Source organism: Blennius ocellaris (assembly GCF_963422515.1).
Source record: "Blennius ocellaris genome assembly, chromosome: 18".
Classification (NCBI taxonomy): Eukaryota; Metazoa; Chordata; class Actinopteri; order Blenniiformes; family Blenniidae; genus Blennius; species Blennius ocellaris.
Genome location: NC_137667.1, coordinates 5,175,381 through 5,187,332, shown reverse-complemented (window position 1 = coordinate 5,187,332; position 11,952 = coordinate 5,175,381). Strand labels below are relative to the sequence as shown.

The 11,952-nt window shown below is 44.9% G+C and overlaps 1 protein-coding gene across 1 annotated transcript; it reads left to right on the top strand.

Moving 5' to 3' along the window:
• Positions 1-1,319: 1,319 nt before the first annotated feature.
• trmt6 (tRNA methyltransferase 6 non-catalytic subunit) lies at positions 1,320-6,816 on the top strand. The gene is made up of 12 exons (XM_080514474.1): positions 1,320-1,588; positions 1,731-1,861; positions 2,017-2,126; positions 3,072-3,163; positions 3,268-3,351; positions 3,453-3,577; positions 3,714-3,884; positions 4,090-4,232; positions 4,357-4,442; positions 5,080-5,182; positions 5,391-5,477; positions 6,233-6,816. Exons 1-12 carry the CDS (start codon positions 1,482-1,484, stop codon positions 6,392-6,394), a joined length of 1,401 nt encoding a protein of 466 aa, XP_080370600.1. The 5' UTR covers positions 1,320-1,481; the 3' UTR covers positions 6,395-6,816.
• The last annotated feature ends 5,136 nt before the right edge of the window (positions 6,817-11,952 follow it).

Genomic DNA, 11,952 nt, shown 5'->3' with positions numbered 1-11,952 from the left:
TTTTTTGTTTTTCCTGTGTGGTGTAGGACGCTCTCTGTTGCTCCCTCAGCCACCTCACTGCTACACTGCTGTGCTCTCATGGTGGGCAGGTGGAGCTGGCACATCATTCATGAGTGGGTTCATAAAGACATTATGATATTGCATAAAGGCAAGAAGAATGCTTGAAGAAGAGGGTTCAAACATTGGTGCGCATTTACTACCTGATGGGATGGCAGCAGTACCATGAAAAGATTATATTTACATATTATTTTGTATGAAATATTAATATCAAAGGGGGGTTTTGACAGTTCAATCTGTATGTAACAATTATATTCTGTATTTCAAAAGCGGCACAACATTTTGTGCCTTTCCAGATCATCTTCCAATATCTTCCACGATACTGAATCCACATATACCTAAGGCTTGATGTGCTTCAAGTGTAGCACATGGAGACTGCTGAAACAGCAAAAATGTTTACCATAACTTTTATTGTATTGTAAATCTGACCCAGTGGCTGTCACCACATATTATATTGTGACATGATAAGTGTTTACATCCACTATTATATTTCAACAAAATGAATGTGTGTTCCCAACATTGCATCTTAATCAGTGAGTAAATGTTGGATGAGCGTATACCAATGCACTGCATCCACCAGAAACTGGAACACATTTTTCCACAATGTACAAACATGCAGGGAATGTAGGGACATTTGTCTTGGTGGAATATTTATTTGTTATAACAATGCTTTGACCATTAATTTTATACTGTTGGATATTTTGACCCATCCAGCTTCTCTTTTTTTTTTACTATTTAGATTGGGATAATCTTTAGATTTAGATTATTTTCATCATATGGGTAACATAATGACATTACTGATCTCTCTCTCTATATATATATATATCTACATAACATGGAACAACACACACAAATGTATCATTCTGTCCTTCTGACTTGGGCTACTTAATAAGTATCGTGTATTTCAATTCGTCGAAAATATGCTTTTGATCATCCATAGTTTCAGTATTGAGTATTTCGCAAATAGATAAATATTTTCCTTTACATATTTAACGTGTATGTTCAGGCATTACTACGGAGATCACCTCTAACTTTAAGAGGCGACGAAACACCGCATTTCGCTCCTATTGGCTGTCATGAAGCATCGATGCTCGTATCAGCCAATGGAAGCGAGTTGCGATGTTTCATCGAGGGCGACGTTTCACGTCGTAATCTTCACACTTCGCTCCTATTGGCTGATATGACCACCGCTGCCTCATCCAGCCAATCACAGCGCGTCAAGTGACGCATGTCGCTCCTTGCTAGCCGGTTGGCTAGGGAAATGAATGCTAACACGTGGAAATAACAATTTACAGCACTTTGCTTCGACTTCAGGGTAATTCAGTGCCTTTTTTGACCCGTGCCTTCTTTCCGACCACTGCGCGATCCGCTGAAAGAGGCTGCGAGCCTTCGCCTGACCGGGGAGCTGACAGATCGTCTTGATTATGGCGGACAACGGAGACGACGATGAGGAGTACAGAATCAAAGAAGGCGATTATATTGTGTTAAAACGTGGAGACATCTTCAAGGCTGTGCAGATTGTGCAAAGGAAGTATGTGTCAAATTGTGTAAATACTACTACTATTGTAATTCTACTTGCTCATTTGTAAGGGTCACAGAATGTTCACAGATCACTGCACCCTAAATAGATGCTGTTCATTAATTAGTGTTTCTGCTTGTCCCCCCCACCCCAGAAAGATCATCTTTGAGAAGCAGTGGTTCTTCCTGGACGGTGCAGTGGGACACTTGTATGGCACCACATTTGAAATTGCCTCTGGAGGCATTTTACAACCACGAAAACCCCAAAACACAGAGGGTCCCTCTGGTGTGTGTGTGTATAAATACCACTATTATAGGAAACATACTTGTCATAATCACTTGCTTCATTCCAATTAGTCATTAACATCTGTTACATGGCAACTGCATGAATGAGGGGCCAAAGATTTGTGATGATCACTGTCTTCTGTATGTTTCCCTCAGATTCAAAGGAGGCCGGTACAGACAACAGGAATATTGTTGATGATGGCAAATCCCAGAAACTTACCAGAGATGACATAGAGACGCTCAAAGAGCAAGGTCTGAAGGGTCAGGTACATCAGCAACTTTTCACACATATCACAGCACTGCCACTTGCCATAATGTTTGCTCTGTGTAAACATCAAGTTTGTAGCATGGATTATTTGACTATTGTCATAAACACTTGTTTTCCAAATGGGGTATTTTTTTTGCACATATAAACAGCTACGCCAAAGCAATATGGCAACTGTTATAGTCATTTTGGATTTTCATAGGCAAAATCTTGTAATAGCTGCTTTATAAATTCAAATATTGTATCATTCCTGGGGCACCTATTTATTCTACAAACTTGTTCAGGTTCGATCTTCAAAGAAATCTATAGTTTTCTTTGAAAGTTTTACTATTTTCCCAGTGGTTTGCCAGGATTGGTCCATGAGCCGTATCTTTGACACTCTTGATCTAAGCTGTATCCCAAGCTTATATTGTTTTCTGGCTTTTTAAAGGCTAAACACTTAATTCATAAAATAACCTGAACTTATGATATAACTATTTGTTTACTGCAGGCTTAGTTGGTTTATCAAAGCTATTATCTCAGCATTTAAATGAATTTGAATCACAGTTGGAATACTCTCCCCATTAATACCTTTTAGGAAAATGATGGTGGATTTTGATTATTCCCTCATTGCAGCTTTGAGTTGAGTCTTGACCTTGAGTGTTCAAATTGCAGCGTGAAGGGTCTCTCGTGTAAAACCTGTCTACAATGCAGGTTGCAGTAATTCACTGTGACGTCTCTTGTAAAAAGGGAACAATCTAATAGACACTTTTACTGCTGATTTTGATTATGGCAATAACTTCTAATCTATTGTTAAAGCTGTGATGAGACAGAAGATGGCGGAAGTTAAGAGATCCGCCTGCCGCTTCATGTCTTTTCGAGGGAGCGCTATCCTCCAAACAATCAATTAATTGTTGGACTATAACATAAGTGAGACTTGATACAGGATGTGTTTTTTCATCCTCAGGAAATCATCGAGCAGCTTATCGAGAACAGCTCCACGTTCAGAGATAAGACCGGCTATGCTCAGGATAAGTACATCAAGAAGAAGAAGAAGAAGTGAGTCACTTCTAAAGATACACTCGCAATCTGTTCTCGGCTGGAATCAATGCAGCGTGCCGCAATTAGCCTCATCAGCGGTTCCCAATCTCGCGCATTTGCAGGTATGAAAACACGGTGGCGGTTTTAAAGCCGTCGTGTCGCATCCTGGCGATGATGTACCACGGTCGGGAACCGGGGAAGATCTGGTGAGTCAGCAGGCCGGGTCGGCTCCACGTTGTGAACGTTGTCTTATTTATTTAAAGCCGGCGGTTGACGTCATGAAGTTTGATGTTCCCGTGCGACGCAGCCACATGCGGTACGACACGCTGGCCCAGATGTTGGCCCTGGCGAACATTCACGCCGGCAGCAAGATTCTGGTGTTCGAAACCTGCGCCGGACTCGTACTGGGAGCCGTCATGGAGAGGATGGGAGGCGAGTTACGTTTGGTGGACTGAAGCTTTGTCGAAGCATGTGGTCTCGTTCTGCGTTTTCTCAACAAAGCCTTTGTTGGGTTTTTTTTCCCACCCCCGCACTTTTGTTAATCACTCCTCCTTTCCTTCCCATCCAGGCTATGGCTCCGTGGTCCAAATGTACCCAGGAGGCGGCCCTGTTCGGGCGGGTGTGGAGAGCTTTGGCTTCCCCGCACATTTTCTCGACACGCTGCATGAGTTTCCCATCTGCCACGTCAGCGCTCTGCTGGCAGGGACCCTGGAGGCCGCTGCCAAAGACCCCACTGCCGGTAGGACTCGACTTTTCTAAGCAGTGAAGATGGTTACAGCGAAGAGATGCCGCAGCTACAGATTGGGTTCCCTAACGAAAACCGCCAAGACATCTTGGGTTATAGCAACACGAACGTTAATGCCAAGTATTCTACGAAATGAGGAAATTAAACAATTACCATTTAAAAAATTCACATTTATTTGATTGGGATTTTGTCATCGCAGATGAGAAGCAGTTGAACGTGGCTGCAGAGGAGGAGCCAAACCAGCCGGAGACAGAGGAGCAGAACATGGAAACAAACGCCGATGGTGACGACGCCGGCCAGGACCAGGAGGCACAGGAGAAGGAGAAACGCAAAGAAGCCAAAGTACGTTGACTCGTATTGAAACACAAAAGCGACACCTTTTGTTACAAACTCTCTTTGCAGCCGAGATTTATTCGTAAAACACCTTTCAGGCGGTCTCATGGTTTGCTCTGTGTTTGTCTGATAGGCTCAAGAAAAAAAAGTGAAGCTGGAAGAAAAGCGGAAGCGGCTGGCGGCCGCGGCGGCCCTGCTGGAGGGCAAGAACGCAGACGGGTCGGTGTCGCCGTTTCTACTCCTCCCCCTCCACACCTGCCTCTGACATGATGTTCGGTTTCGCGGCATTCACCAGTTCCATATTTCACACCCGTAGTAAACAAAAGCAATTACAACCCGGATGAAAAATTTACGAACGGTTAATGCGCCGTTAACTGCGTCCATAAAAAGTCCCTAATAAATGGTTTGCCTTCCCGCGCGCTCACGTGGTGATTAGTGTAGGTGCCTTCACAAGGTGAACAAATTGATTGCTTTGCAGTTTCCCGTCGTATAACACCGAAAACCTGACGGCCTCTTTCTGATTGATGGGCGAGTTGTTGTGGAGGTGACATCTGAGCCCATTGATCTTGTTATCCCATTGATTTCTCCTCCACATCATAGCGGCCATATCATAAACACGACCACACAGCACAGTTTCCAATATTGCCCTAAATCAGCCTAATGTGCCGACTCTCGTCCAGCTCTGTGAAATGCGGCGTGGACGTCGTCCGCGGAAAGGCCGTAAACATGTCGCACGCCGCCGTGACGGGCAGGTTTACGACGGCGCGCACCTCCACGTTTCCAATTATAGAGTTGTGTTGTTGAGCGTATATCATATCAGACAGGTCTGCTTGATCATCCCTTTGTCTCGTTGCAGGTTGGTCATCGCGAGCCGCTTCCACCCGTCTCCAGTCCTGCTGGGCCTGATCAAATTCCTCTCCCCGTCCAGGCCCTTTGTCGTTTATTCCCAGTACAAAGAGGTGAGATATATTCACGAGAGCCACTGTCGTCACCCTATTGCTGTGAGGAAAATAAGTTGTCTTCCATAAATACATTGTTGTCACGACCAAAGAGTCACGGGACCGTTCGCATCCCTGCAATCATTACCTCTGTCATGCTCGTGTTGCTGGAATGATGGCTGTCGGCGCACGTCGCCCATCCATTCATCTCTGTCGCCTCGTTCTGCAGGCTCTTATCGAGTGTTACACAAAACTCAGAGAAGAAGGCGGCACAGTGAACCTCCGACTCACAGACACCTGGATGAGACATTACCAGGTAGGTGTTCAGCGTCCAGGTCACTTGTGTTTGGCTTCTTTTTTTTTTTTTTTTCCCCCTTTAACTTTAATAAGCTAACCACATTGTCATGTCTGCTTTAATTCCACTTTTTTCCTCATCATTTTCAATCTGTTTCTCTGTGAAATTGTGTGATTGGAAAATGTTGAAATCAAGTAGCATACTCTTTACATTTATAGAAGTATAGATTCTTGTGATTTGATTTCTGTACTTTGGTAATAGTAAAAATCACAGTTTGTGGAATGTCTTCCAGTTGTTTTTTAAAGCATTTCAGCTGTTTCTAGCGGTGGTAGTCCTATGTACATGCACATAATTAAATTATATGCGTGGACACGCCAACTTAATCGTCATGACGCAGGTCGTCTTTCAGCTTATATCAAAGCTTTTCACGAGCCAGTTTCAGGAATGTGAGGAGTACACGTGCAGATATTTGTGTAAAATTGTACTATAATAATCACAAACAGTACAGGTAATGGTAAAGTCTCTGTTGCAGTTTCCCTTAGCAAAACACTACTTTCATTTATAAAGTGTGTTTTTACACTGATTAGGAACATTTGTTTAAATTGTTGCATCATTCCTTATGAATTAGTTTTTTTCTAATGCCTGAGAATTGTCTACTAAGCCGCCGCAGTGGGGTTGGCATGTTTGTGTACTCTCTCCCCTCCAACGTGTTACTTCCTCTGGCTATAACGCACAGAGTTAATATCATCTGACTGTGTTTCTGCTGGACTCGCCAGGTTTTGCCCAACAGGACACATCCCGTGCTACTGATGAGCGGCGGCGGGGGCTACCTCCTCTCAGGGATCACAGTCGCCACAGACGACTCCAAGCCAACGACCCTCCAGCAAACCCAGGAACCAGCACCAAAGAAACTGAAGTTGAACAATACAGAAGGATAAACAAATGCAGAAGTATCAAATCTGTTAAGGGCACATGACCAGCAGCCTGTAGGGGAACCTTTTTTTTTTTTTCTTTTCTCCCCTCCCCTCTCTCAGCGTCGTCTTCTCGTTCTGCTGAACTGATTTGACACATCTGGAGTGAGAGAGACAGTGTGTCTGGTTTGTATTCATCAGAGTATTTTCTCTGCCGTACTCCCATCAGTGGAGATTAAGGCGTAATGCCGAGGAGGAGGCTGTCTGAGCTCACTAAATGTTCCAGGTAAGGAGCCGGTGAAGTCATTGTGTACTGAGAGGGCTTGACAATTTACCCGATATAAAATATTTTTTAATGCTCTCAGCTTCTTGAGTTCTAATTTAGTTTTTTTTTTTTTTTTAACTCCTGGTTAAAGTGCCATTTTATTTGTTTATCCAGTATGAAGTGCAGCTCCATTGTAGGATGAATCTGTTTAGAATTAAAACAAGTCAAACTCTGATGTGTGACTACTTTTCTGGATGTGAAGCAAACAAACAAACAAAAAAGATTATTTGGTCCCAGAAAAATTCCTTTTTATTAAGTGCAAACAGAACAAACTCTTCAGAACACATTTGGATAATCTCCCATATATAAGTATTTTTCACATTTTTGACTATATGTAAACATCCAAGCCATTCCCATGCGGATTAATGTAATAAAGACACCAAGCTATCACAACTACAATGAGAAACCAGTCAATACAATGCTTTGGCAAGGCTCCAGGTTTGCTGTTTTTCTTTTTTTTAAATCGTATTTTTGTTGCCGCGTTTTAACACTTGTCAGCACATTAGATTGGCAAACCCACAGAAAGACATCAAGTGTTGAATGGCTGGATTTATGCGGCGTTCTCATGCAATTTGGCTGCGATCTTCTGCAGCTCCACGTCCATCGCTGCGAGACTCTCCAGCTCTTTCTCCTGCAAAACATTGCATATAAATTCTCAACATGAATATCTATGAAGGAACTGTTTAGACAATTTTTTTTTCACATTCAAAAGTATAAATGAGGATTAATTCCTCATGAATAGGCTTTTTTGCCCCCCGTGTTTGCTTTAAAATTTCAATAATTGGTCGCTTAGGTTTAATATTCCCTTATCATTAGAGTTGCACCGCTGTAGAACTAATAAATCACTTTGTCTCCGCCTCCCTAATTTGTTTTTCTGCTTCAAAGGATGTGACATATTCGGGAGGCCTCTGCAGGCTGCAGTTCTGTTTTTTAATGGGCATATTATGTCTTTGAGCGCTCTGGGAGGCTACAATCATGAGGTTCTTCACTGTGATTACTGCAAATCCTGGTCTGGAGAAAACAAATGGACAAAATGGCAGACAAACAGGCGCTTTAAAGGACTGATGAGCACAAAGAATTGGTTGATTCTTTGAGTGTTGCTGCTCGTGAATATACTATATTGTGTGTTTTTTCCCCCCCTCCACATCATGCGTTTTGGACACGCTCCCCAGAGACGGTTCTCGATGTGCATTTGCAGAGATGCATATATTCACTGACTGCTTTGTGGTTCTGAGGGCTAAATCCTGCCATCTCCTCGCATAGTGGAGATTTCCATAATGAGGATGGCTGCTCTTTTCCCCCAGTGAAACACCGTGGTGGAGGGGTGTGATGTGTTTCATGGCTTTACTAGGTCAACTGAAAGATACAGATCAATTAAGTGGCTGCAAAAGCAACTGTTTCCCTCTACGAGAGCACAAAATGGGACTTTTGAAAATATTAAAGTGACCAGAATTCACTGTAATGTCTATAAGGATTGAATTGTCTGAATCAGAGGTTTGATTAAGACGGCTGAAAATGTTTCCTCGAATTATTTATTGTTACGGTTTAGTTTTTTTTTTTACCTCCAGTGGAGTGAGTGGTCTCTCTTGTGCATTCCTCTTTGCCTCCCCTTGAGTAGAGTGGTTGTCCAGCTGGTTAATCTTGTAGCTCAGCAGCTTGGCCAGATCACCCATCTGATCAACGAGAGAATAGCACAATAAATAAAACTGATAAAGAACTCTAATATGCTAAAGAGTATAAAACTACAAGTCGACTCGGTAGTTATACATCAATGCAACTGAAATGAATTAGATCCCCCCCCCCCCCCCCCCACCCTCAAAAAAAAAAAAAAAAAAACCTTGTTTGTTGCAGCGTGTTCATCGGAGTCTCTCTTATACCACGCAGGGTGATAGAAGCTTCGGAATATCCAGGGATTACGTTTTTCCGCCAGATAGCTGAGAAGAAGAAAAAAAAGTCCCATTTAGATGTTTTCATGCGAGCACATGTACCACATTAATGTGCACATTTCTTTTGTTCCTTTTTCTTTTTTATCCCAGTTGTGTGAGATCACTAAAGCCTTTGGCATTGTCTTCCTGCCTGAGGGTACAGACGACGCGCCTGCAGAATGAAACGGCAAAAGTTGGTAGACGTGATGAAAAACACGTGTACCTCAGAGCTTCATCTCTGTTGTTTGCCTCCTCCGGAGATTCCGCCGAGTCGACCCTCTGTTCTTCCTCCTCTGATGATCCTCCAGCCCGCTTGTGAAGTTTCTTTTTATGGTGGTAACGGTGTGTCGGCTTCCATATGCGCTTTTCTATGTCTCCCTCTCCCTTTTCGTGCCTTTTGTCGAAGCCCCAGTACTCCTGGCTGCGATCCCCTTCCGGTTCCTCTCTCTCTTCCTCGGCGATCTCCTCGTCACGCTTGTGTCTCCTCTGGTGGTGCCGGCCGGCCCTCCAGTCTCTCTTATCTCTGCCGGTGTCGAAATCCCAGTATTCCTGGCTGCGTTCGTAGGGGTCATCCCTGGATTCTTCTGAGAGCTCTTCGTCGCGCTTGTGTCTCCTCTGGTGGAACCTGCCGGCCCGCCAGTCTCTCTTGTCTCTCCCGGTATCAAAATCCCAATACTCTTGGCTGCGTTCTTCGTCGGGGTCCTCTCTGACTTCTTCTGACAGCTCCTCGTCGCGCTTGTGTCTCCTCTGGTGGTGCCTGCCGGCCCTCCAGTCCCTCTTTTCCCTCCCGGTGTCGAAATCCCAGTACTCCTGGCTGCGTTCCTCGTCTGGATAATCTCTGGCTTCCTCTGAGAGCTCCTCGTCCCGTTTGTGTCTCCTCTGGTGGTGCCTGCCGGCCCTCCAGTCCCTCTTGTCGAGACCCCAAGACTCCTGGCTGCGTTCTTCTTCGGGGTCATCCCTGGCCTCCTCCGACAGCTCCTCGTCCCGTTTGTGCCTCCTCTGGTGGTACCGTCCCGCTCTCCAGTCCCTCTTGTCAAGACCCCAAGATTCCTGGCTGCGGTCTTCGTATTCCTCGCCCTCCGATGGTTCGTCGCTGCGTTTGCGGAGCCCTTTCTTGTGATGATACCGATGCGTTGGCTTCCAAATGCGCTTGTACCTCTCGCCGTCACTTTTTTTGTCTACGTCCCAGGACTCTTGGCTCCGTTCCTCCTCTGGCTCCTCTCCCAGAGATTCCTCGTCTCGCTTGTGCTTCCTTTGGTGGTATCTTCCAGGCCTCCAGCTCCTCTTCTCCCTTTCTTCGCTATCTTCTTCTACTTCTTCTTCTTCTTCTCCGGGGGATCTCTTTTCCTCAAGTCCCCAACTCTCCTGACTCCGCTCGTAGTCCTCTTCCTCCTCTCCTCGTTTGTGCTTCCTCTGGTGGTATCTGCCCGGCCTCCAACTGCTCCTCTTCTCCCGCTCTGTTTCCACTTCACTCTCATGCCTCTTGTCTTTCTCGTCACCCAGACTCCAGGACTCCTGGCTGCGCTCGTCCTCGGGGACTTCCCTTTTTTCCTCCACAGATTTCAGGAGTGCCTCAATGTCTTTCACATCTGCGACCTTTGCCTCTGGATTCTCAACGTGACCTTTCGCCACCTCTTCATTAGCTGCTATTCCCTCCTCATTCTTCTTGTCCAATGGGGCATGTTTAACCCCTGTGAAAGAGCAAAAAGAATATCAGAAGATTTACTTGGAGGAGCCCTTGAGGGCAGATGTGCTGGGTTTGTCATGTGATTGCAGCCTTTAAATCAAAATGACATTCGCCTGAAGAATTCCGGCCACATTTACTCTAAGTTACATTGCACTATATGTTGGAGAACCAGCAAAATCCCGAGGATATCATTGTGGACATGGGATTGTGCATTTGTGGAGAATGTTTAAAGTCTGCATGATCTGAAGGCTGCATGGTGAAGCTACAGTCTGCCTTGTTTATCTCCCATCTCCATACTGGTCACTTATGGAAAATGTGAGAGATTCCCCCTGCTTCAAACCTGCTTGGAGGATGTCTTTGCATTCCTGGTCCAGCCGAGAGTCCGGCTTGGAGAGCGCTTTGGACAGAACTTCAACCAAACATCGAGCCACCTGCAACATACGACTTAACTTAATCTGCAGCTCTCCCTTATTTGATCACAAAGAAATCAAATTGCACGAGGAAGAAAAAAAACAAACAAATTAAGAAAGAAAGAAAGAAAAAAAAGCTTACCACGTCTTCTCTCTGCCCTTCTTTGAAAACTGGAAGCGCGAGACTCTCTACAGGAGAGAAGAAAACTGGTTAAAACGCGCAGCTTGGACGCGCCTCTGTCCATGGTGCTGAACTCATCACCAACTTCTAACAGAGACACCGAACACCACCAACCTGTCAGGAGAGCCGCGACGACGACGACAACCACCAGGACCCGTCTCATCTCCGCTGAAAGCAGAATGTCCAGGACGAATGTAGGGGTGAAAGAAATAAGCTGCGCGAGCGCAGCGTCCGTCCGTCCGTCTCCGCCGCTGCAGGAGAGCTGCTGACTGACTGACTGAGTGGCGGAGCCGAGGAGCGCCTCAAATACTGCGAGGAGTGGGCTGCAGGAGCGTGGGAGGAAGCCTTAAGGCTCCATCAGTGTCACGACTCATTAGACCCGCCGAGAAAGTCACTTCGGCCAAATTTTGATGCGCGACATTTCGAGGTTGGCGAAAGTGTAAATGACACGTTAGTGCCACGGTGCATTCAGGTGACGGGTTGAACGGGGGTTTACGCGAGGTTACAATTAACGAGCTGGTGTGCGTCGTGTTGTTGTCGTGGCTCCTCTGCAACAGCACCTGTGATGCACACAACTTTGTGGTGTTAATTAATATACACTCATTAATTAATATAATTTGATGTATTCCAGGTTGCAAAACATTTTCTTGCATCGCTGGTGTGGAAATGTTGTGAAGTTTTTTTTTTTCCCACGAGAAGGAAGTTCTTTTTTTTCTTCTATTTTAAAGAACAGAGTTAGTCTGGAGTTATGTAATTTCTCCTCAGTCTTCGCTGCAGTGTTGCGCCACCTCTGATATTTGCTTAAAGGGCTTATGTAGGCTGCTATAGAAAGAAGTCAAAATTCCTCCCTAATAAGTCATTAAGACTTCATCTAATATAATCCATTTTCACCCATTGAAACTGGCAAGGCTTTATCATTGTGAGCAAAAATATTTAATGACCTAGTCAATAATTATAGTGCTTAATACTCAAGAGACAAGGATACACCGATTTTTGGTAGTTCACAATGTACCAAGTATCCACACTGCTTCATCCAACTTAACAGGGAGCTGGAGCA

Excerpts from the sequence above, each read along its gene's own strand:
- trmt6 (XM_080514474.1), top strand. The coding sequence starts at position 1,482 with ATGGCGGACAACGGAGACGACGATGAGGAGTACAGAATCAAAGAAGGC. Across the intron at positions 1,589-1,730 it reads GTGCAGATTGTGCAAAGGAA|AAAGATCATCTTTGAGAAGC; the intron begins GTATGTGTCAAA and ends CCCCCACCCCAG. Across the intron at positions 5,478-6,232 it reads CCTGGATGAGACATTACCAG|GTTTTGCCCAACAGGACACA; the intron begins GTAGGTGTTCAG and ends TGGACTCGCCAG.